At 39.0% G+C, this 27,185-nt stretch overlaps 1 protein-coding gene across 2 annotated transcripts; it reads right to left on the bottom strand.

Annotated features, from left to right (window-relative positions):
- Nucleotides 1-680: 680 nt before the first annotated feature.
- Nucleotides 681-27,185, bottom strand: tacc1 (transforming, acidic coiled-coil containing protein 1). 2 transcript variants are annotated; one of them, XM_058789493.1, is made up of 13 exons: nucleotides 26,973-27,185; nucleotides 12,868-12,971; nucleotides 8,122-9,112; nucleotides 6,369-6,429; nucleotides 5,576-5,735; nucleotides 4,442-4,494; nucleotides 3,926-4,060; nucleotides 3,591-3,667; nucleotides 3,424-3,467; nucleotides 3,169-3,329; nucleotides 2,978-3,084; nucleotides 2,769-2,889; nucleotides 681-2,672 (listed from the first exon to the last, which is right to left on the bottom strand). In XM_058789493.1, exons 1-13 carry the CDS (start codon nucleotides 27,035-27,037, stop codon nucleotides 2,604-2,606), a joined length of 2,148 nt encoding a protein of 715 aa, XP_058645476.1. In that variant the 5' UTR covers nucleotides 27,038-27,185; the 3' UTR covers nucleotides 681-2,603. The 2 variants fall into 2 exon arrangements, with proteins under 2 accessions (XP_058645476.1, XP_058645475.1); XM_058789492.1 differs by lacking the exon at nucleotides 26,973-27,185 and adding an exon at nucleotides 15,125-15,751.

Here is a 27,185-nt window from a genome sequence, read left to right as displayed (position 1 = left end):
CACATATTAATATCCAGTCTACCCTGTCACCAGATATCCCTCTTAAGAAGAGATTAGCTGTGCAACACCCTCACAGTGTGAGAATCATTTCTGTAAACTGATAATATTACTGTCACATGCATAGGTGACAGTTTACAGGTCCCAACATTATTTAATACATTAACTAACAACAAGTAATACATTTGTTGGAGTATGTATTCTTCTTTGTTAATGTTAGTTAATAAAAATACTAGTGCTGTCAAATCGATTAATCGTGATTAATCACATCAAAAAAGTTGGTCTACACATAATATATGTGTAAGTACTGTGTATATTAATATGTACGAATACACATACATGATATATTTAAGATATATATATATATATATATATATATATATATTATGTAAACACAAACTTTTATTTTGGATGCGATTAATCCCGATTATTTGATTTGACAGCACTAAAAATAACTCTTAATTGTTAGTTCATGTTCATCTCAGGTCCATTAAATAATATTAAGAGAAACAACATTTAATTTTAATAATACATAGCAATTATTGAAATTAATATTAACTTAAATTAATAAATGCTTTAGAACTATTTTATTGTCAGTTCATGTAATGTAGTTAAATAATATTAATTATGGAATCTTACTGTAAAGTGTTGTTAACCAATATTTATATGAAATTCAAAACCAGTGTCATCAAGCGATTTTTTTATTTTATTGTGGGAATGCATTTATGCACAAAATATATATTAGTCAACAGGATTTCTGTGCAACTCTCACGTTCTCTTCCACTTTACAAACATTAATAACACAATAAAAGAACATCTTCTCATAAAAATATACAGAGGTCAGTGAGTACTGTAAAGAACACCAACACGCTCTTGAAACAACAACATGACAATTTACAGGCTTGACTTCTCCACACGACCCGTTAACGTTTGGCACATGGATAGCGGTTTCATTTGGCAGTTGGTTATTCTGAGCTGAAATATTGCATACGATAGCACAAAGGAAATGTGGGTAAAAAAGAAGCAACAGCCAATAGAAAGCATTGCTTCAGTGTTAGGCACATACTTTAGCAAGTCTGGCAAAAGATTGTCAATTCTTGAAATTACTTCATTGAATGTTTTGCAAATTATTCGGTCCATTCGACACAGCACAGTTAAACAGAGTGTAAATTTGCGATAAACTCTGTACTTCATGCAGACTTTGAAACCAAAGTAATTCAATAATAAAAGAAAGTTTAAGTGCTTTCAGTTAGGTTTGCTTTTGTGCTATAAAATTTTGCAAGCAAGCATTTGATTGGATGATTATGACCTCATGGCTAGAAATAAGTCAACCATCAGAACATCTAGTAACACCAGAGCTCACTTAATATGATAAATTATGATAATTTGGCACCTAAACACACAGAGAGTAAGAAAACAATGGATGGAACTACAACCGTCTACGAACTCTCTTCACCAACAGCTGTGAATATGCTAAAAGCTACTCAGTGAAATAATATTCCAGGTTCAGTACGAGTTAAACTCGACAGCATTTGTGGCAGAATGTTGACTACCAAAAAATGTCATTTTGACTCATCCCTTCTTTTCTTTAGAAAAAGCAAATATCGAGGCAATGGTGAGGCCCTTGCAATGAAAGTGAATTGGATTTAAAAGAAATATGCAGCTCCTAATTTCATAAAAGCACTTATATTAATTAATTTGCTGAAACTTGCATATTACTTGAGCACTAAAGCTGATTAAATCATCATTTTTAGGGTTTTAATGCCAACAAAGTAGTATTGTATTTAGTAATTGTATTTAACTTTACACAAAAAAGGTTAGCAAGCAATTCTTCACACTAAAATCATGTTAACATGCATATTGTGTACGTCTTGTGGCTATACTGTCGAAATAGTGAATATTGTAATGTTTATATTATGTTCACTTCGATTGTGTAAATGGCACCTCTGCTAGGAGTTCTGTAACCCAGATTTTTGTGTTTTTTTTACAGACACATTTTCATGGTAATCAACATTAATCCACCAGTGCTGTCAACTTGTACTGAACTCAAAACATTCCTTAAATTTATATCAGAACCTCTAATATATAACCAAATAATTACACAGGTTACAGTACTTTCCAAGGCAAGTAATGTAACTAAGAAGTTGTAAATAATATGATTTGCTCCCTCCTTTACAAATAGCAGCAGTGTGATCATGTAAACTCCGAACAAGGCCAATGACCCTCATTCCATGTCTGTTTCTTTACACCTGAACACACACCCAGAGGCTCTCCCAAACGCTCATACACACAGCTGCCATAACAGCCAGCAGAAATCAGATCAGAATCAGATATGTGGGTGGTTTTTCCCACCCACTTCAAGAAACCTGATACCAGCAAATATAGGAGCAAGTCCAACATCAGCACTTTATGAATCTGTAAAAACATTTGGGACTCTTTTATTTGATTCTTCAGCTCATATCTTGTTTCTTCCAGTGCCTGAGCCAGACCCATGGAAAAATGACTCCTTCCCAAAAAGGAAAAAAAAGCAATGGGAGATCCAGAGGCGTTCTTGGTCAGGGTGGGTTTGGGTCAGACAGGGCAATATAAGCAGATTCTCCTTCCTCTTAGTCCGTGGTGCCCAGTTTTGCAATGAGCTCATCACAGATCTTAGTAAGCTCTTCAATCTCTTGATTCTGGAAATAATAATGTGGATTTTAAATAAGGTTTTCTTGGAAAAAATAATAATCTGGAATTGATGTTATAGTACACGTGAATGTGTGAGAGTTTACCTTCTGTTCGAGTGCGCGCTCCAGGGACTCCGCCTTCATCTGCTCTTTTCTCAGGCTGGCGTTCAGCGCCACACTCTCTGCGTTGGCCTTAGATCGCACTTGAGCTATTTCCTCATTCGCTCTAGAAAAACATATGCAGGTCAGAGATCAATCAATAAGAGTAAAATACATTATGTTGTTACATTAGAACTGATGTATATCGCTCTTACTTGTCAAGTTTCTCCTCCGCGTGGATTTTGAGGGTATGATAACGTTGTTCCTCCTGCCTCACGCGTGTGAGGTAGTCCTGAGCACACTTTTTTAGCACTTCCTCATTCTGACAAGAGACCAGCAGAAACATCAGTGCATGTCCAGAGGAATCATTTATATGGTCAGCATTTCAGACATTAAAGAGGATTACCTTCTTAAAGCCTTCAAGAACGGTCTTCAAGTTTTCGTAGCGTCTGAACAGGTCGGAAAGCGAGCGCTCCACTGAGTTGAGGTCAGCGAGGGCCTGATCTCTCTCCGTAGTTAACTGTTGGACGCTTTTCTGAGATCCTATGTTCTTTTGCTGTTCATCTTCTGTATTGGGAAAAAAAGCCAGACATAAAACATTTAAACTTAAAATTTATATTCAGAATTTTATTAAAACAGCTCTGAGAGGTAGATCACTCACCTATCATTTGAGCTACCGTCTTCTCATACTCATCCACTATTTTCCTATGGTAAAATCAGTAAATAATGTTAGAATGTTTCATTGTTGGGACTGTGCAGGCATTAAACTTGTGTGTGCATAAAACCATCCCCGGTGCATTCTGGGAAGGATTCTAGATTAGGACGTACCTCATTTCAATAACCTCCAGTCTACTCTCTTCATATTTCCTCTTCCACTCATTGGCTTCGATCTCTTTGGCAATTATCTACAAGTACAAAAAAATGCAATTTGACACACTTTTTAATTTAATTTACAACTACATTAAAATTTTATACAAAAACATTTAAAAATGTAAATTTAATTTAATAATAAAAATAAAATTAGTATAAAATGGTAAAGAAAATTGTTAATTATTAAACAAATTAAAATTAAATCCAATTTAAACATTTATTATCATTTTTATTATATTTTTAATATTATATTTCTCAAAACAGTTTAGACACAGGGCAGATGTTGGTGTTACCTCTTCTCTGATCAGCGAGAGCACTGCTGCTTTATCTATCTCACTGAGAGGAATTGAGTCCAGCCCTGGACTCGTCTTCACTATGGTCTCACTGTCTGAAGAGCTCAGAGTCTGACTCTTACACAAACTCTCACTCTGCAGAATAAACACAATCAGAGAAAAGAGTTACAAAGCATTTCATTTTGAAAGACGTTTTTATTTTCATTCTTTATGTTCTTAACAATAATAACAGTACTATATGGTAACATATAATACCAAATGTTTCCCGTGAGACGAAACAATGACTACACTCTTTCCTCTGACCCAGTTATTAGCTTGCCCTTGGGCAGATTAAGGCCTGTGGACATCATAATCCTCTTAATAGGTTTATAATTATGAATCCCTGTCAGGCAGATAAATGGCACCTCTGATAGGAATTCATGTGTTGGAGGTAGTCATATATATATATATATATATATAGGAATGACTTGAATATCTTATGCCATATCTAATAGACACTAACAAATCAGAACTTACGGAAGAGGAAAGGTCCTTTTCATCAAACTGGTCTGTAATGCCCACTGGCAGATCTGATTGAAAAGAAAGGCAGATTATTACTGGCTTGAACCATTTCCTATGATTTTATAAATAGTTTTGTTGTTGTTACTTTGCAAGTGGATAAAGATTTCTGAAAAGATTAAACAGTATTTAAAGAGTTTATAACAATCTCAAGATGATATAAAAATAATTGATAAAGTAGCCAATAGAGGGCAGCACAGGCTCTAGTAATGGACGCTTGAATTCAGATCAAACACGCTGTGCTGCGTTGTTCTTCTGCATTTATCTACACATAATTACAAGTTTTAAGAAAAGAAAATACATATTTATGACTCATTCAGGTGTTATCTACAGACAACACTAAAGGCATTCGCAACGAATTCATCGTTTGTAATGTCATGTATTTCTTGGTAAAACAATATTCAGTTTGGGCGGGAATTCATTGTCTCCACTGTGATTTGATTGGATCGTGTGAAGGCTATGCTATGATCTTATTGGTTAATATTAGCTATTTGCTTCCCGCTCGCGCAGCCTAGACACGACGTCAGCAGCAAAATAAAAAGGTACTAGTTTGTGAAGCTGATAAATGCACATTTTTATAAATGACAACACATATTTTTCCTTAGAATAATATGTGTTTTTGATTTCAGGTTGTCTTAACAAGGTAACCAGGACCATTTTCTTTCAACATCCGTGACTGCTCATCAACTTCATCAACTAACGTTACATGTGACAAAGAACACAATCTTGCCTAACCTAATTACTCTCTGGTAGCGCAAAATATCCTATTTAAAATGTAATGGGAATAACAGGACCGTCTGCAATTGTTTTTGTTTACTGGGCAAATTAATATGCCAACAGAACAGAGGGCTGTTCTTTTTTTCCTGAAGGAGAGAGAGAAGCAAGCAGAACAAGTAAGTCTGTTTCCCATTCATAAGAGTTCAGTGTCTGCACAATGCCCCCAAACTGTCCGATCTAACAGAGCAGTGCTTGTTAAACCTCATTAGGGACATATTGCCCCAGTCTCTAATGATTATTGATTTATTATCTGAGAATAAGCACTGCTACAATAGAGTAGACAGAGCAGTAACAAGCCCACAACTTCCCCCTCACCGTCTGCAGTCTTAGTAGAGGTGGTTGTTTTGGTGCAGTCTGAAAACTCTTCCGGCCCGTCCTTCTGGCCCATGACAGTGGAGGCTAACTTCTCCTCGTCTGTGGCGTGATGGACGCGGTGGGGCAGTTTAGACGCTGGATCTTCCTGCTCATCTTTCTCCTGCAGATAATAATGTTATAGACCTGATTTATAATGTTTATACTTCACAGATTTTGCACTGATGGTAAACAGAGGTTTTTTTCTGCTTACAAAATAGCACTGCAGTTCAGCTGAGAACAAGCCAAATATTTGAACAGTCTAAAAAATTTGTCATAGCCCCTCAGACTCTGTTCTTCTCATGGAGTCTTAAATTCTCTGGGACAAAAGAACAGGCAGACATGGTGACCTGCTTTGGGAACTGCATTCTGTTTCAGTTTGTGTTGTGCACATACACACAGACACACAACAATGATGCATGCTAGTGTCCTAGTTCAGGAGGGGCAATAATATAGAGATACTGTATTTGAAGAGGAGGGTTTGTTCAGAGAGGGATACTGGGAGAGAGAGAGAGAGAGAGAGAGAAGAACGAGGGAAGGAGTGAGGGAGCAAGGAGGGGGATGTTTGCTGAGTCACTGCAGTAATCACAAAGTTCAAGACAATACAGCAAATCTAGAGGGTTTGTTTATAATATATACTTATGTTATGCTTTCACAGTCATGTACATACCCACAAACGCACACACAGATATGCAAATACATGCCCATACAGAACAAGATGCATACAATTTGCAATTGGACAGCGTTGAAATGATACCTGATTGCAGACATCCAGGACTAAGGACTGATTCTCATACTTCTTTACTTTACATGAGTTCCTGGAGAAAAGAATATGGACAGAATCAGAATATGCAACCAAGAAACATTAAAACAACTTTTAGCAAGAACTTCCCTCTTTAAAGTCTATTGTATTGATAGCAGTAATACCGATAGTATCAGAGAGACAGATATATCGATGTGGCTGAATGGACAACATTAGGTTATATTTTGTTCTCGTTTAGAATATATTGTCAATGCATAATGCACATTTTATTTTTATTTTTGAACCATTTTCAAGTAAACTTTTAAAAACATATAAAGAAAAAAAATAATTTCAGCATATGTATTTTCTGTTTCTGTACGTATCATTGAAAGTACACATATTTTCTTTTTCATTACCATCAGTCCCAAAAAATTATGTGAACTAATATCAGATAAAAATATAATTGTGTACACTAATATCAGATAACCGTGTTGTCACCGTGGTCACCGTGTTGAGATCACATGACCAAATAATACTCAATACAGATCTTGATAAACCTGATCTTGATTTTTTAGTTTGCAAAAAAAAACAAAAACAAAAAAATAGTGGGTTTTAAATATGCCTGCAAATATGATAGTTGTAAATAATAGTTATACAATGGTAACCAAAAACTTTTCACGAGATGCTGCATCCACGCCAACAGGTGTCCAATACAAGACCACTGTTGTATTAGCCTCAAAACATTTAAATTGCCTTATATTCTATGTAAGCTAGACAAGCTATGCAGAATTACCTTGGCTAACCAGACTGTTTTCTAGGTATTGGCGTCTATTGAAAAACTCAGAAATAGCAATAGTCATTGTATTCTACAAAAAAAGTGTTTAAATGAATAAACACTGAGAATACTATTTACAATCCAAAGACTGATGTGTGCTTTAAAACACTGTTTAGTAAAGAGACCATCTGTATATTGGCCACCATGAGGGAGTCAGATGTGAAAATCACTACAAAATGCCCATGGAGTAAATCAATTCTGTCTGCCAGACAGTTAGAATACAGTGAAATAAATAAATAGACCCTCTGCCCTAGATTGTTTAGAGGACTGATTCTGTACATGATTTGGAACCAGAGGGCAGTTCAGTCTTCCACAGAGCTCATGACATGCAATGGGACAGAAGAGATAACTGCGGAAAGGAGGGCAGGAGAGTATACTTACAATAGAAAACAGAGAAACCGCACTTGCTCAGTGGTCCTGAGGACAGTTTGACAGAGGTAGGGACAGGGGGGGGGGGAGGAAGCACACACAGAGAGGAGGGATGTGGAGAGGGGATGTGCCGTAAGACATTAGAGGGCAAAATTGAGGCATGAAGAAAACATGTAGGAGTGATTTTAAGCTTTCTGAATTTCACAAACAAATAGGAGTTAGTTTGTAGAGGGGATGCCATAGTTTAACGGAAAGTGGGAATTGTATACACTGGGACAGTGTAAACAAGACTACCGTAAACTTTATGACTGTAAACTACGTATGAAAAACGATTGTGCCACATGAAAGATGCATGATTAGACAACAACTGAGATATTGAAAAGAAAGGGTAGCATACCAACAGTAAAAAAACACAAAAGGTGTGACTGATAATGTTTAGTAGGTGAAAATCGCTTCTTTTTGCTTATTTTATGCACGACATCTAAATACAGATGCCAAAGAAAGCCACAGATGCAACACACAACATACTTTTTGTCTCCCTGTCTAGCATTATCAGCCACTCACGTGATGATCCTGTCTTTGTTGATCTTCGGAGACTGTCCTGCTTTCTTCCGCTGCTCCACAGTTCCTTCTGGTTTGTGTTTGTCTGTAAGCTTCTCCGTCGTTGGTTTAGTCGTGTCACTTCCACCTAAGGTCTTTGATGGCTTAAAAGGATCAATAGAGTCATCAAAGTTACCAGGGTCAAACTTATACGATCCTTTAGGAAGTGTTGGCGAGTTATTAAGTTTGCTGTTTTCACCAAAAGGATTAAAGTTGGGATCATCCCACTGACTTGGGTCAAAGTTATAGGATTTTTTAGGAATAGGAATATCATCAACGTTTATGGGAGCCATGTCCTCAGATGGCAGTTGGTCTTGTTCTGATGACATCTCTGGTGGTGGAGCTGCTGTTTCTGCAGCTTTTGGTCTCTGTTTTTTTGGAGTAGTCAGCTTGCTGCTTGTCTTCTTTCCAGACTTCTTGGGTGGAGGTCTCTTTGCTTCGGCATCATCAAGTCCAAATTCCAACATTACTGGCTGAGCAGGCATTTCGTCCGTCAACTCTGATTTAGGAATACTGGCATTGGCAGGCAGAGAGTTCTGCAATTTGGACCCTCTAGTCGTGAATGGATTTATGGCATCATCAAACTGATCAGGGTCAAAGTTGTAGCTCCCCTTTGGAAGTATCGGAGGATCGTCATCCACCTCGTTGGGGTCTACACCATTCAGTGGGGCCTTTACTTTGAGGGAAGGAGGTCTAGGCTTGAGGGACTTAGTCTGTGGTTTGGAGGATGGCTCTTCAATGTGACCATTGCATGTGTTGGTCTCATCTGTTGTTCCGAGTTGGTCCACATCCATGTCAGCAGAGGAAGGCTGGTTCCTGAGTTTCAGGGCTGGGCTTGGGTCCACACTGCTCTGCCGCACCACCGGGGCAGGTGCATCCTCAGGAAAGCTCACGTCCAGGGTCAGGTTCTGGGTTTTGGTTGTGATGGAGGCCAACTGATTTACTTCTGGGAAACCTGTCAAGAGTAGAAGAGGCAATTATTTGTCTATGGTCTACAAAATTTATAGAATTATCTTATTGAAATACATGTATGCAATAGTATGTTACAGAATATTGTAGTATATTCATCTAATACGATTTTCTTGTTATTTCAGGGTGTTTTTCCTTTTCCTTTCATATGTTCTTAGAGCACATACAGTATGCTCTATTGTTCAACCTATGGAGGACATTTGAAGAACAGACTTCCTTACGACAGAAAAGGCAGGAAATGCTTTGCTCAGGATGCTAAGAGCTGAACAATAGTCTTCTCTTCCCTGTCTCCAACAGGCATAAAAAAAACTCAAGCAACAATCAAACATAAATGTGGGCTAGCCCATTTTAGATGTACTGGAAAGAATACTGACATTTTTCTGCCATAAAACAAAGAAAATCTGCCTCAACAACTGTAGCAATTCTAGATGCTCTAGATTGAAACACTAGACATCTACATGTGAAATTATGTCAGTACACTTAAAGTAGCCATTTTGAAACACTTTCCATTGACAAACAGTCCTGCTGGCAGTCATCACTGCATTTTGATGCAATAGCCTGTTGCTAAGAGACAGGAAGAGACAGCCTATTTATAAATGAGATGTATGACTTCGCTCTGACCTCCGATTGAGACAGCTTTAAGAAATACTAGCTGTTATCTGTTCAAAATATTTACATGCAAGAAAGAACATGTTCAGTGATGAGGAGTTGAATTTGCGAATACAGTTAGTGCAATACATGCGTTTGAGTTTGTTTGAGGGATATATTCTGTAGTGGTTAAGGCTCAGGTGTGGTAACTGGAAGGTTGTAAGTTTGATCCCCACAATGAATAAGCCATGAGTCTTAACTATTGTACTCTTAAGGAAGGCACTTAACCAAAGATTTCTCCAGTGGATTGACCTGTAAAAAGTTCTTAGCACTGTTCTAAGGTAACATAATGTGAAAATCACAAACAATTATAACTTTTAGGCTAGTAGCCTAATGTTTGAACTGTAACACAGTGGTTTCAACTGGACGTCCAAAAAGAGGAACTTGAGTTTTACCAACTATCACTTTAGGGAACTAGCTTTACGTGTATGAAATGAAAACAACTTCAGCCTTCAGCATTGTAATGACAATTTTTCACTCACAGACCTTCCATAAGTCCTCTCCAATGCCAACGCCCAGTCTTCCTCCTGATTTTGCCAAGTTCTAGCTTTCTCTTCCTCTTTGTGTCTTTTTGTACACATCTGGTACTACACTGTCCTTCAGTGTTAAATGAGATGGCAGACAGCCCTTGTCACCGAGGACACAAAAACACCCTGATCAGCACTTTTAAAGGGTGACTTCTCTTTTCATCACTTCCAGAGGTCAAGGCTCCTCCTTAAAATTCATACTGTAAGCTAATTTCTGCAGTGGATAAACCTTTTGACAGATATAAGCCATGTCCCTATACATTTGATGTCCTCTTTTAAGAACAGAAAGCTCTACTGGTTTTATTTACTATCTGTCAATTTAGGGCCTTGTAATTCATTCATATTGGGTAGGTAACTGAAATGTTGAAGGATTGTACTCAAGGTGTATGCTAAATGAAAAATTGCTCAAATTCAGGCTATGAAAGCAACAGTTGCCATTTGAACATACAATGCCAGTGAAGGAAAATCATCAGGCACAATGTGATTGGTCATGCAACCAGCGCTAGTAACTGTGACTTGATCTTTCTCTTTGTGGTGGGAGTGTGATGCCTCAACAATGTTTATTTCATCAAAACAGTAAAACCTTGGTATGGACAGCATGAGCTAATAAATTCAAAACACATCTCTACCCTGTAGAGTACATTTCAGAGCAATTTTGATTATATAACTTCACTAAAATAATAAGAACACTCATCCCAGGAAAATGCATAATGCTGTCACAACATATTAGTCAGTTCCGTCTTAAAGATACAGCACACAACATCCATAAAAATGAGACTGTACATGACCAAGCTTGTTCTAGAGTAGAAAAGGCAATTACACAGTAAATAATGAGTGTTTATTTTTTTAGGAATATACTCTGACGTCAAAAAGCAATGGATGTCAGCAAGAGTTTATCTGACTTTACATTGAAGGTGCAGCAGGATTTAGTGCCTGGGGTGGAGACAACACAATAAGGCTTGTGTTTACATAACCGCAAATGAAAACGTGTGTTCCAGAAGGCACAGCACTGGCGCATATCTGGACAGCTGTGAGGATGAGGATGTGGTGGAAACTGGATTGTGCTCTTCTGGAGCCAGACTTTTACTGTCTGTCTGCTCAAGCAATCCAAACCACGACACGTAGGCTTGGAAAAGCTTCCTCTATTCGCCTAAAGCAAGCTGAGGAAAACTTTCTCACAAAACTCACTGAAAAAGTTCCTGTGAGGTATAACAATTGAGCTTCCAGAGATTACGGTTAGGAAGGGAACCAAGAGAAAAAAGTGTTTCTTAATTGTGAATAAACTAGCAAGCAAGCCTAGCTCAGTTTCAGTGAGTGCAAATGTGTGTGTCTGTGTGTGGCATTTAGAGCAAAGAACTAAATCACATGATGTTCTTTGCTGTGAGCCTTTGACCTTGTCCATTGATAAACGTGCTCTGAGAGGAGCAGGCGCTTTTGTTCAATTCCAAACTCCTGAATTCCAAGCTGTGCGCTTTTCCCACACTGGGTCAGGAGCCTCTCTTTACCCAAACCCCTATTTTCCAACCTCAAAACCTCCTCCACTCAATTACAAAAACGTAACTAATGCTGTCTGCACTGTTTAAAATCAGGCTGAGGTCAAAATGCATTGATGCCTTTGAATCTTTGCAGCACAAACACATAAACTTTTCATCTTCACCTATGAAACCACTGGAAGACTTCTTTAGAGCTTCTCCCAGAGACTAAAATAAGATTTTAAATGAAAAACAATAGCAAGATGCGTGTGTTTTCATGCATTCACTTAACGGTAGTGACAAGTCAAATTTTAGAGCATTTATGAGATTTTAATGGGCAGATAAATTCCTCAAAAAAGTCTGGGGAAGTGCAGCTGTTTTGAGTTAGTGATATGGTACACTCCCCTGAATTTGGACACGTGTCTAATGGCAGAGAGGAAAATTTTAAGAAAACAATGCAAGCTTTTAAGTAACTTCTAAGAACTGGAATATGAATCTGTGTGCTTGTCAAAATCATCAGATTTATTGTAGAAGACAGTAAGGCCTTATATGAATGGTATCTAATTTGCATTTGCAATTGTTCTTTTAAAACAGTCATTTTAATGATTCAGTCAAACCAGTGCTAAAAATGTTTGTAATGTTTGCACTCGATCATAAGGGAGAACTTTCTTTGTTTTGATGGATGGTTTAAATGAAATGATAAATCAAATGAAATAAATCTTTGCCCATTTACCTGCCTTCCAGCAAATCAAGTGCACTAACATTGCTATCTAATTAATATTCATGACCCAAGCTGATTTATTAGATAAAGTATAATTTATAATGTGCCTGCTCCACTATGCCCATGTTCCCAATACTACTTAGGAATGACAAGAACTGCTACCTACAATATATTGCTTAAAAGTGACACTAAAAGATGACACATATACATATACACACATAACCACATAGAGACATATTTTCTTCTTGTTGCCATGGCAACATCACATTGCATGAGAGGAATAGAAGCACATGCAGCGACAGGTGCTCTATGGTATCTACTGCCTGTATCTATGGCACTCAGATAGCATGTGGTATAGGAGGTCTTCTTTTACCTGTGCTCTCTGTGATTGGTTGATCCAGTGCTGGTGGGTCTTTATATGGCTGATGGACAGGCGTCTCAGCTTCAGGTGTCTCAAATTGGCCCTCTGAGTCCGAACTGATGGAAAATGAAGAGAACTCTGTGGTTAGTACTTCGACAACAGGACACTGCCATGTTTATTTGGCACAGCTTGATTTAAATCAGATGGATAATGCTGATCTTGGATCAGAAGTGATCAGTATAAAACATACAAACTCATTAGATCATCAAATGACATCAATATTTAATAAAACATTTTGCGCATGTGGCTTAAAGGCTTAGCCTTGGGTGAAACGAAAAATGAACTGAGCACATCATGTCCTCATTAAATAATAACAATGTATCCCAGCTGTGATGCTGATACTTTATGCATATTGTGGTTTATCAGGTCTGCTTTGATGGTTTGTGTGAGGTAACACTGAAGAGCTTTCTAGATTAAAGGAATAGTTCACCCAGAAATTCTCCTGGAAAACTACTTACTCATCCTCATGTTGTTCCAAACCCATATGACCTTATTTCTTCCATGGAAAACAAAAGAAGCATTATGCAATTAGGCTTCAGTTTCAGAAAGGACATAAAAGTGTCACAAAAGCAGACCAGATGACCCATGTGCTTTTTAAGTTAAGGGAATAATGACTTAAATTTCAACTTGGGACCCATTCATTGTAACTGAATGGAAAAAGGCAACCACTACAGTTGCCTAAAATTTCTTCTTTTATAGACATGTAGACAACATTTAAATTTTGGGGGAAACTATCCTTTTTACACTCACAACAGAGCATAATAGTCATGAGCCTGAGCTGAAAGGGAAGAATTGTTAATTTATTGTGTGTGTGAGAGTGTGCGAAATCAGTCCCCAAGTCTGGGAGAACTGCCCAGTCTTGTTGCACTAGGCCACCTGCAGCCCCATAATACCGTTAGGGAAGTAATCATTACTAGTCCAGCAGACAAACACAACAGACAAGAACATAGAGGAACTTCTGCTATAAAGTGTTATTAAAGTTTAGCAAAAATATCAATTTCAACAACCACTTATTTCTAACTGGGCGAGCCCAAACCCAACTCAAACCCCTCTACTAAATCACTGTTTTTCATAAAATCCCTGTCTGCACAACTCATGCTGCTTGTACTGGCTCAGAAATGAGTAGCTCTCTACAGAATGTGTGGGTGGCTTTTCTAAGTATATTTACAACTTTCATGATCCTGCCACTCTTTTGGGCCATTGTTCAGGTCTGTGTAGTGATTAATTTGTGACGGTCTCTCAGGCTGTGAGGCGTTAGAAAAGAAAGGATTATTCCAAGAAAGGAATGTTAGCAGACAGCTCAACAACAGCACATAGACAGGATGTCAACAACACGGCTTAGGGAAAACAAAGCAAAAACCTTTTGCCTAGATGACAAATATGAACTATTATTACATAAATAAAAACAGAGATAAACTGCATTTTTGCATTCAAGTCTATAAAAATAAGATTAGGGTTAAGCTTAACATCTCTCCTCAAAAAACAGCATGTCTGGTGTGGGGGACAAGGATTTCTTCAAATCTTCAACCTTAACTATAAGCAATAGCACTATTATTGCTATTCATAGCATCAACTAATAATGAAGTAGAGTAATAGACAAATAAGTGTCTTCTTTTTAACAAAAGAAAACAGTGCTGGGAAAGAATGTTATCTATAGACAAGGAAATTAGCCGTGTCACAATCGGGGGGTTGGGAGAGGAGAACGGTTGAATTCTGATCTTTATCTGAGCACAGGGACACATTAGACTAACAGCTAGACCGTGAGCCATGCACATTTCCTAAGGAAATCCCCCAATGAAGATGAAAACACCCACAAACACACCAAGAACACACATATAGATGAACAAACGTATACACGACACTTTCCCCAACCGTGACTAGAGCACCAACAGACATCGACATTCAGAGCCTCTGATCTCTGACTGCTTTGATCCATGTGGCTGACTGCTAAGCCATGGCTGTCTGCACAACATTCAGAACAGTTAACACCATCATCTGACTCAAACAGGTGGCTCTGGAGGTAGTTTTTCTAAGGTTGGCCTCTACTGTATGATCTTTCAAGGTAAGGACTTAATTTAAAAAAAGTACTAAAGAGCATCATAAAAAAACAGATATCCAACACTTCCTTTCTCAAAAGCAACCTGAAACCCCAACTTCACATCCTCATTTCCTTGTTCACGCTATGGAGTTCACAAGGTTCTAAACTTGCCTGCAGCCATGAGACCTTTCGTCGTCCTCTTGATCTCTTGGCATAGCCTCTCGTGTCTCTTCCGTGAGGGCTTCGTCGTCCATCCCCAAATCAGTCTCACCTTCTTCTTCCTCCCCTCCTCCTCTAACGGCCGACCAGGTCCATTTGGCCCACTGCACTGGTGACAGCCAAGACATCTTCGACCTCTTGCTGGTGACACGCCAAGCGTCTACAGGAACACCTTGTAGGCGAATCCAAACAAGTGAGTCAGTCTCCCCTTGCTTCTTTTTCTCTCCTCCTGTCTTGCAGATGTTTTTCTCAGTGGCAGGCAACGCTTCACGTGGTCTTGAAATCGAGCTTCATGTTTTCGTCTCAAAAGCCTAGCTGCTTCCTTCCTCTCACGCGACTGTTGATGTTCTCTCGCAGCTTCCTCTATCTCGGTGCAGCTGAGTAACGAAGAGTTTGCAGTCTCCTTCTTTCCCTCGCAGAATACAACAGCAAAGATCAGCTGGCTGCCAGATAACTCCCCCGTCCACCCCTCCTTTGTGGGATCAGTCTATTGAGAAGAAACTAATGGGGGGAGGGGAAAAGAGAGTGCCTGTATCTCTGGTCCAGCTGATTCGGCATCCCCCGTGGTGTAGGAATGGTAGCTTCCTTCCCAAGCAGAACTGCCTCTCTCATGAAAAGCAGAAGAAGGAAACACAAACCGAGGTTGAAGAGAAGGGAGAGGGGGGCTCCGTGGTTTCGGTAGGGAGACTGTGGAATGCAGGGCTGAGCTCCTCCTCTGTCTTTTTTCCATTAACCATCTCTAGCCTTGAGCTCCAGCTCACAACCAGGAAAACCTGTTCTCTCACTTGTCCTTTCACATTGTTACCTGTTTGGAATGCCTCAGCAGATCGCCCAGGGATGTCAGCGTTCCCATGACTAATTTGTACTCAAACCAACATTCTTTTCCAGTTGAAAAACGACCACAAAACCTCTGCAGTATCTATACAAAACTAATCATGAGCTTGCCTTGAAAAATAAAACACTTATAACACGACATAAGTACTTTCGGTGTGCACATTGCATAATCTTAATCAGGATAATGCAGTGCTTAAGGATTTAGTTGATGGATACTGCACCAAGTATCTCCATTCTGCACCACAACCACATCCTTTGATCACTGTCAACAGTCTAAAAATACAACCCCAGTGAGGCCGTGTTGCTGGTCGTTGCCATCACAAAGTCTACTCACACAAACAGAGCAACAGTTCTCAAGCCCATAGTGTGTTTGAGCTTTGACAAAATGTCCTGAGCAATGTTGGTGTGAGTGCAAAGACACTGAACTCAAATCTTTATGAAACCTCTGTTAGACCATGAAAAGCAGATGTCCCTTAAAGGCTCGGGGTAACTTATATAACTGATCTCCATGGAGAAGATGGATCATTCCACATCAGAGGTCTGCAGATATTTCAGGCAGAATTCATTCTGTGAGACACAGTTAAATGTGCCTGTATGATATTAGCAGAACTGCTTGCTAATGCTAATTGTGAATCTTCTTTCAAGGCTTGGGTTTTCTTAGAGCCATGTTATTTAAATTTGTATGTAAACGAGTGTATGATGTTTTGGTGAAGAAGCTGGATAATGAAAGAAACTGAAGAGTTTTTTTTTTTCCCATTGGTGGAGACTTTTCCTTATAAAAGACCACCCATATATGTTATGGAGCGTTTTGTGAGGTTTTAATTCCACATGCTCAGGATATGAGGCTAAGATTCCATTATGCAAGTTGAGGAGGACTGCACGAGGACGTCTCACATTTCAAACACACATGGAAAACTTGGCAAGAGACACAACAGAAGCCGGAATAAAAGAAAACACACAACATAAAAGACAAAACAGGCCACTGAAGAGAGTGCTTCTCAAAAAGAAACGTTGCTGTCTTTCCCCAAAACAAAGACTGGGCACACGACTGAGAACATTTCCCGTTACCAGACGCTGAGCAACCCAAACAGCCCTAAATGTGATGGTTTCTCAGATAATTTTGGTTCAAGGGAAAAGTCTTAAGGGAGGGTGCATCTGTGCTTCTAATTACAGATTCCACATTTGGAGAATTGAACAGATTGAAGCCGTTGAATCTCTGTGTTTAGATCCACCCAACAGCCTGTGACTGAACCACCACGATTGGGACTTTAAAAAAGACAAAACTCCCCTGTTTGTCATAAAGGAGAGAGATGAAAAATGTGAAGAATTTCAATCGGTTTGTTCTGGGTTCATTCAGCACTAATTTAGAGAATGAAGGTATAGTGAGTTTTATATTTGTTTGTCTAGAGAAGCTCTGCCTTTTGAAAGCCACTTCCACCAAAAGTACCATTTTGATAACATACTTGAAAGGAACTGAGCCAAGATTCCAACACATCCTTTGAAGTGTTGCTTTGTTGAAATCAGAAGCAACCCAAAAAGGCTTTCTTTTAAACTATGTGATATGATATGTAACTACTTCAAAAACATTTAAGGGGAATTTGACCAATCAGCACTTGCTATTTTTTGTTTAGGCTACTTTATTTTCCGGACATAGCTGCTACGGCCTATGAACTTGTGATGTCAGGCCAGCTTAACACATCATAACAATGACACTCTCCGACAACCTTCAGAGCATCATATTCCTGCGTTCAGTGCCAGGCTCAGCACGATATCTCATAAGCTCTCAGCATCCAATCTTGGTTGAGTATGAATGATGACATCTGCTACTAGGGAAACTTCTACTCTTACTACATACTACAAGACTACACTCTATTAGTTTTCTTTTTTGCATCATCACAAAATGATTCAACTGCTGGATTTGAAATGGGCTATGTTTCGAGAACATTTGAAAAAAGCATCATATATGGAAGAATGCCTTCAAGAAGAAATTCCCGCCTAGCTATTTAGCCTTGAAGGAATTATTAGATCTGTAAAAGAGAGATGTGATAGTAACAGGCAGCCAGAACTAGACTGAGGCAAAAGCACATGTATAAAGGAGCAGAACCATCTTACATAACAAATCTTCACTGGTGTGTGAAATAGTAGTATTATGGTAATTTGTGTCAGAATGGAGCTCATGCCTCCAGAACAACACATCTTCACATGGCTGCACTTCATTGTGTACTAACGGGAGCCACAAATAGCACAATCAGCTAAACAAACACTTCACATTTCCAGAAAAGACTGGTACATGATGGCCAATAAATAGTCACCTCTCCAATACTGATAGGCTTTATGTGTTACTTAATCTATATAAAGCCATATAGAGATCCAGTCTATTTGTAGCCGTGCAATAATCATTGTTATTTTTACTGGAGTCACAAGACAGGGAGAACAGCTGTCCAAAAACAACTCGCATGAGAAAAACCACACCCTTCAAAGTAAGGGTGTCTCTCAGCACGAGTCCAGAAACACACAGTTCAATGTTTATTCCTGGTTTAATACAGAAGATTAATGTGAGATTTTGGTTAGATTGTGATCAGTCATTATCAGTTTACTACGATATAAACGAGCATAAGAGAAACATTAGCAATGTTTTTTTTTTTTTTTTTTTAACAATTTGAATTATTGAAAATATTTAGCTAAACTGTTGGGTGCTAATATTCAAAGAAGACACAAAGTTGAAAAATTTGACAAAGTTATCACATTTTAATAGACTTAAATATTCTATACAATTTTACAATCTAGTTTGCTAGATAAAAGAATAATAAACACTGTGTAGCAGTTAAAACCAACCTCTTCCATCATGAGGGGTTAGTCTAAAGTCACAGAGCCACCTTGTGGAGAAAAACTGAACCACTTCTAAAACTACAATGAGTGCATTTAAAGGGGAACTATATCATTCTTCAATCTTCAATCATTTATCAACTATCAACTTCAAACTTGAATAAATGTATGTATGTTTAGCAAAATGATTCTTGAAAAATGGGACAAAATATGTCTTAACATGACCAGACATTGGTTTTCAATCATTTCCATTTGGAAAACAACCCAAAATTAGGTCAAATTTTGATCAAGATTTTGGACCCAGTGCTACAGGTCCGAGGCTATTAGCCCTGCCCGGCCTTTTGAAAGCACTGACTCGCACTGGCCTGACAGTGGAAAAGCAGCTATTGTTTAGGGAATTGTGTGTGTGTGTTTGTTTTAAAATAATAATGACAATAATTGTTCTTACATTTTCTGTTATAATAATGATATGCCAACACCCATAGGCGTAAATCCCGGGGGGGACGGGGGGGACAGGACCCCCCCTATCTGAGGCTTGTCCCCCCTAAAAATATCATTACAAGCGACTCTGTGTATTGAAAATAATATAATGGACATATACTTAGAATAACTGTGTGAGTAGTAAAACAAAATGAAAAAAAAAACGTTTTAAGTTCAGAAATGTTTTGATTCCCCCCTCCCTTTCCTCACAGTGGTTTGGTCCACTGCCTGCTTTCCTTCTTTACCGATACACACACACGAGTCCGGTGAGAGAGAGCAAGTTAGTTACAGTGAGGAAAATAAGTATTTGAACACCCTGCTATTTTGCAAGTTCTCCCACTTAGAAATCATGGAGGGGTCTGAAATTGTCATCGTAGGTGCATGTCCACTGTGAGAGACATAATCTAAAAAAAAATCCAGAAATCACAATGTATGATTTTTAACTATTTATTTGTATGATACAGCTGCAAATAAGTATTTGAACACCTGAGAAAATCAATGTTAATATTTGGTACAGTAGCCTTTGTTTGCAATTACAGAGGTCAAACGTTTCCTGTAGTTTTTCACCAGGTTTGCACACACTGCAGGAGGGATTTTGGCCCACCTCCACACAGATCTTCTCTAGATCAGTCAGGTTTCTGGCCTGTCGCTGAGAAACACGGAGTTTGAGCTCCTCCAAAGATTCTCTATTGGGTTTAGGTCTGGAGACTGGCTAGGCCACGCCAGAACCTTGATATGCTTCTTACAGAGCCACTCCTTGGTTATCCTGGCTGTGTGCTTCGGTCATTGTCATGTTGGAAGACCCAGCCTCGACCCATCTTCAATGCTCTAACTGAGGGAAGGAGGTTGTTCCCCAAAATCTCGCAATACATGGCCCCGGTCATCCTCTCCTTAATACAGTGCAGTCGCCCTGTCCCATGTGCAGAAAAACACCCCAAAGCATGATGCTACCACCCCATGCTTCACAGTAGGGATGGTGTTCTTGGGATGGTACTCATCATTCTTCTTCCTCCAAACACGTTTAGTGGAATTATGACCAAAAGTTCTATTTTGGTCTCATCTGACCACATGACTTTCTCCCATGACTCCTCTGGATCATCCAAATGGTCATTGGCAAACTTAAGTCGGCCTGGACATGTGCTGGTTTAAGCAGGGGAACCTTCCGTGCCATGCATGAGTTCAAACCATGACGTCTTAGTGTATTACCAACAGTAACCTTGGAAACGGTGGTCCCAGCTCTTTTCAGGTCATTGACCAGCTCCTCCCGTGTAGTTCTGGGCTGATTTCTCACCTTTCTTAGGATCAGTGAGACCCCACGAGGTGAGATCTTGCATGGAGCCCCAGTCCGAGGGAGATTGACAGTCATGTTTAGCTTCTTCCATTTTCTAATGATTGCTCCAACAGTGGACCTTTTTCACCAAGCTGCTTGGCAATTTCCCGTAGCCCTTTCCAGCCTTGTGGAGGTGTACAATTTTGTCTCTAGTGTCTTTGGACAGCTCTTTGGTCTTGGCCATGTTAGTAGTTGGATTCTTACTGATTGTATGGGGTGGACAGGTGTCTTTATGCAGCTAACGACCTCAAACAGGTGCATCTAATTTAGGATAATAAATGGAGTGGAGGTGGACATTTTAAAGGCAGACTAACAGGTCTTTGAGGGTCAGAATTCTAGCTGATAGACAGGTGTTCAAATACTTATTTGCAGCTGTATCATACAAATAAATAGTTAAAAAATCATACATTGTGATTTCTGGATTTTTTTTTTTAGATTATGTCTCTCACAGTGGACATGCACCTACGATGACAATTTCAGACCCCTCCATGATTTCTAAGTGGGAGAACTTGCAAAATAGCAGGGTGTTCAAATACTTATTTTCCTCACTGTATGTGTAAGTAACTTAGGCTGTCAAGGCTATTTTATTCTCTTTAAACATCGGGTGAAATGATTCTTTCTCTTTAATACAGATGATGCTGGATCATTAATAAATTAGTCATGATAAAAAAATTATGACATCCAATGTTTTTTCTATGAGCGATTATAAGGTTAACAAGTTTAATACGTAGCTTGTCACCCACTACAACTAACACGGCGATAAGCCTGTGTGTGAACTGATATTAGGCTAATATTGTAGACCTACTTGTTGGGTTTCGTTCAATATGATGTTAAGTGGCAGATCAGTGGGTTTAATGCGGTTGAATTAATGCGAAAGAGACATAAGGTTACTAGGTTTCAGACGAAACCTAAAATACTATGGATGACGCAAAATAATAATTAATATGACCGCGTGGTGAACCATCATAATTAAACACGGTCTCCATGCTATGTACACATGCTGTGTACACATATCTATCCTTACAAGTACAATTTTGGCTGTATTATTTGTGACCCCTTCAAAAATTGCTCTTGAGAAATTTTACGTTTATTGTCCCCCCCTACTGTCAGATGAAATTTACGCCCCTGCCAACACCATCACAGAAATTGTAAAAAAGTATTTTGGATTTTTATATAATTTGCCAATTTTTTTTTTATGTAGATCCATCCCTGCAAACATGCCCCTGCAGGGCCCATGCTGGCTTTTTGCGGGCACAGTGGACTAGGGCCAGCCCACACCAAACCTAAACAGGCCCAGTTCGGGCTTGCCCAGGCGAGGCCCACAGCTTTGGGCTCACCCACCACAGGCTCTCTGTGAGCTGCCCACATTAATCCAATGATGGCCCAGTGTGGGCCAGCCCGTTTGGGCCCAGACCAACTTTTGTACCTTTGGGCCCTTGCAGGTTTGGTGTAGGCAGCCCTGTAATGCAACAAGGAGAACTCTAAGATTGACTGGCCATTCTTTAGCCACTAAATTGAACTGGAATGGCTCAAACCAAAAGAGACCTTTCCAGAACCTGTTGTTTCATATAGGCCAGGGATCCTCAAATCTGGCTTACAAGATTCATTTTCCTGCAGAGTTTAGTTCTTCTAACCTTAATCAAACACACCCGAGCATGCTAATCAATGTCTTCAGGATCAGTAGAAAATCACAGTTGGGTGAGTTTGATCAAGTTGTAGATAAACTCTGCAGGAAAGTGGGTCCCACGAGTCATATTTGAGGTGTAACGGACATGAGCCTGTTAACAAGAATTTTGTGGGCAGTTTTCTTCCTTACCACTAGGGGTGCTAGGGTGTTTTAGGTTTCCTTAAGTAAAGCCATGTGGGTAAAGGAATTTAACAATAACAAGCAGCAGTAGCCAGCATGGCTCACCTAATAAGCATGTTGTGCTGCATCCTGGTTGGGAAATGTGTCATTTCAAACCCAGTCTAAAGTAAGGAGTTGATGTTTTTTGCAGAGCTGTTACTGTATGTATGGCCTTTACATTGCTTTGTTTGCATTCTTTTTTATTTTGTACTTTTGTGTATTTACATTTTTGGCTGTATGTGGCTGTATTAACCTGAATTGAATGTTTTCTGTTTTGTATTTAATAAATTGATTTGAAATCCCTTTGACTACTGTACATTTTTGACAGTACAGACATTAGTTATGTGGTGACTGCATCCATTTCAGATGTATAATAACTGTTTTCCCCAAAGACTTAAGTTATAGTAGCTGGAAAGTATTGATAGTGAAACAGATGTATTGTTGTAGATCAGGGGTGCCCAGCCCTGTTCCTGGAGAGTTCAGCTCCAACCCTGATCAAACACAACTGAACCAACTAATTAGGATCTGAAGGTAATTGATAATAACAGACAGGTGTGTTTGATCAGGGTTGGAGCTGAACTCTGCAGGAAGGTAGATCTCCAGGACCAGGGTTGGGCACCCCTGTTGTAGATTAATAGTGCGGGCCCTGTGTGGGCCTAGTGAGGGCTGCCCGTGCAGGGCCAGCGCTAAGGGGCCAACATTTTGCCAATGAGCAAATTCTCAGGGGCCCTGCGCTGGGGGCCCTTAGGCTAGCCCTAAGTGGGCCCGTAAAGGGCCACCACAAGCCTGCTTGCAGGGATAGTATTATCTGTATCAACCACATATAGCTAGCATAGAAATTATAAAAAAAAAATTAAAAAAAAGGTTAAGTAGTACTTATTTAAAAATTAAAGTATTTAACAAAAAAGTTTTGAACTAATAATTTCTGAAAATATTTTGAGCTGCTGAAAATACAGCACACTGGCCACATCTGCTGGTCAAATGGAGGAACAGCAAACATTTTTATTTAAGGGTCATGCTTTTAAATATTATAATGTAATAGCATGTATGTATCTGAGTTTAAAAGTTTAGGGTGCAGCACAACTGTTTTCTCTTGAGCAGCAAATCTGTATATCTGAATGATTTTTAAGGGATCATGTGACACTGAAGACTGGAGTAATGATGCTGAAAATTCATCTTTACATCACAGGAATAAATTACAATTTCAAATATATTAAAACAGAAAACTGTTATTTTACATTTCAATAATATTTCACAATATTATAGTTTTTACTGTATTTTTAAACAAATAAATGGAGCTTTGGTGAGCATAAGAGTCTTAAAAAAATAAAAAAAATCTTACTAACCCCAAACTTTTGAACAATAGTGTATATATTGGTAAACTTTAATACATGAACTACATGCTTTCATAATCATCTTTATTTTGTACTTTTTAATTCCAATAAAAGTTTTTCTAAAGCATGTCACTATTACTCCCACTGTATGTGTCATCACGCTCTAGCACACTTGACGTAATACAGTGGGGCAAAAAAGTATTTAGTCAGCCACCAATTGTGCAAGTTCTCCCACTTAAAAAGATGAGAGAGGCCTGTAATTTTCATCATAGGTATACCTCAACTATGAGAGACAAAATGAGAAAAAACAATCCAGAAAATCACACTGTAGGATTTTTAAAGAATTAATTGGTAAATTCCTCGGTAAAATAAGTATTTGGTCACCTACAAACAAGCAAGATTTCTGGCTCTCACAGACCTGTAACTTCTTCTTTAAGAGGCTCCTCTGTCCTCCACTCGTTACCTGTATTAATGGCATCTGTTTGAACTTGTTATCAGTATAAAAGACACCTGTCCACAACCTCAAACAGTCCAACTCCAAACTCCACCATGGCCAAGACCAAAGAGCTGTCAAAGGACACCAGAAACAAAATTGTAGACCTGCACCAGGCTGGGAAGACTGAATCTGCAATAGGTAAGCAGCTTGGTGTGAAGAAATCAACTGTGGGAGCAATTATTAGAAAATGGAAGACATACAAGACCACTGATAATCTCCTCGATCTGGGGCTCCACGAAGATCTCACCCGTGGGGTCAAAATGATCACAAGAACTGTGAGCAAAAATCCCAGAACCACACGGGGGACCTAGTGAATGACCTGCAGAGAGCTGGGACCAAAGTAACAAAGGCTACCATCAGTAACACACTGCGCCAGGGACTCAAATCCTGCAGTGCCAGACGTGTCCCCTGCTTAAGCCAGTACATGTCCAGGCCCGTCTGAAGTTTGCTAGAGAGCATTTGGATGATCATATGGTCAGATGAAACCAAAATAGAACTTTTTGGTAAAAACTCAACTTGTCGTGTTTGGAGGAGAAAGAATGCTGAGTTGCATCCAAAGAACACCATACCTACTGTGAAGCATGGGGGTGGAAACATCATGCTTTGGGGCTGTTTTTCTGCAAAGGGACCAGGACGACTGATCCGTGTAAACGAAAGAATGAATGGGGCCATGTATCGTGAGATTTTGAGTGAAAACCTCCTTCCATCAGCAAAGGCATTGAAGATGAAACGTGGCTGAGTCTTTCAGCATGACAATGATCCCAAACACACCGGCCGGGCAACGAAGGAGTGGCTTCGTAAGAAGCATTTCAAGGTCCTGGAGTGGCCTAGCCAGTCTCCAGATCTCAACCCCATCGAAAATCTTTGGGTCCGTGTTGCCCAGCGACAGCCCCAAAACATTACTGCTCTAGAGGAGATCTGCATGGAGGAATGGGCCAAAATACCAGCAACAGTGTGTGAAAACCTTGTGAAGATTTACAGAAAACGTTTGACCTCTGTCATTGCCAACAAAGGGTATATAACAAAGTATTGAGATGAAATTTTGTTATTGACCAAATACTTATTTTCCACCATAATTTGCAAATAAATTATTAAAAAATCCTACAGTGTGGTTTTCTGGATTTTTTTTTTTTTTCTCATTTTGTCTCTCATAGTTGAGGTATACCTATGATGAAAATTACAGGCCTCTCTCATCTTTTTAAGTGGGAGAACTTGCACAATTGGTGGCTGACTAAATACTTTTTTGCCCCACTGTACATCACAACAGAGAAACTCAACACAAGTATGCGATTGTCCATAGATGAACAGTCTTAATCACATGCATGAATGCAGAATATAATTTCAGCGTTGACCCCCTGACCCAAAACCCCAAGCAATTCCACCAGCCCTCGACCCTCTCAAAACAGAAACAAACATTCATCAGACGACCTCCTCATTAGCAATACATTTAAAATGAAAAGAATGTTTATTTGAACAGCCAATTCTGTCTTTCTAAAACTTAAGCTTCAAAATGAGCCAGTTATAAACTACGACTAACATTTTTGACCCGCGCTCTGGGAAAATGGAAACATTGATTGAAGTGTCCTTCTAAGAAGTGCTATCAGCATGGAAGAGCTATTTTTAGGAGCAGTGTTTGTACAAGCAGCACTGCACAGAATGAAACATGACAAGTCAAAAAACTTTCAGTTATGACCTGCCATAAAATTTCCCGCAAATTGGACCTAATCAGATCCATCATGTGTCAGATTTTCTGATTCAAATGCAATTTATTAAACACAAACTCAATGAACTAAGGATAATTTCCCATGAATGCTACACATTATGCAGTTTAGTGCATTACAACTTGAACCTGAAGAGGTTATGAACCATCAGTGCATTTGAATATGAAAATAAGCTACACAAATTATGCCACATGTCAAACCGAGTTTTCCAAAGGAAGAAAATTGACGTTCAGTATGAGTTAAGGACCTAATTTAACCCTCAAGACTAGCTGACGTGTCATTTGTACACCTTTACAACCCACAACAGATGGTGATACAATCAGTCATAAGGTTTATGGATGCTCTTTAAGATATAAACAAATTCTGTGAGCATGATAAAGATATACTTTCCAAAAGCACTCTGTTGTGCCATATTATTGCACTTAAAGTAACGCCTTGCTAAATAAAAGATGTTCAAATAGGCTAGACTGCAAAGGCCTGAAACTTGTCAGTGTACCTAAAAGGCGTGGGGTTATTTACACAAGAACTGGGATTTGATTTTAGTAAAGCATTACATTACATAAAGATGATTCATTTAAACATTTCTAAAAAGTCTGTGATTGAAGCCTTTTTGCAAAACCACCATAGAAAAGACACTTTTTAACCCTTTCGGTTCCCAAACTTCATTTGAATCCATGAGAAACTTCACCAGCATGATGGCCACACCTTTGCTGTCACACCATAGACCGGGAAGTGTTAGCAAAACACAATGCATATGACACAATAACACTGACATGTCTCTAGTATGAACAGGTACAATATTAACAGTTTTACTGCATATTTACATGACTGTGCATAATAATAGATCTCATAGACGTTAAGTCCATACAGCATATCAAAATAGCATGACATCTATTGTATGAAGTTAACATATGTAATACAAGTCTAACTTACATGCTAATGCTCTGCTGTTTTATGGAGTTTGTCTCATTGCCCTTCTTGCTTTGGGATCCCCCCATGATGTCGGTCTGTTTAGAGCGTGTACAGCTAACTTCAAAAATATTTTCAAGATGCTCCTAGCAGGTGTAGCTGGCTCATTCTGGCTCCTGTCCCACAGTTAGTCATACAGCCTTGTGCTTCAGCAGTGACGGTGCAAAGTGTGTCAGA

This window comes from Onychostoma macrolepis, chromosome 10 (genome assembly GCF_012432095.1).
Source record: "Onychostoma macrolepis isolate SWU-2019 chromosome 10, ASM1243209v1, whole genome shotgun sequence".
In the NCBI taxonomy this organism is placed as follows: Eukaryota; Metazoa; Chordata; class Actinopteri; order Cypriniformes; family Cyprinidae; genus Onychostoma; species Onychostoma macrolepis.
The sequence above is the reverse complement of the archived record's forward strand: the minus strand, read 5'-3'. Positions and strand labels throughout refer to the sequence as shown.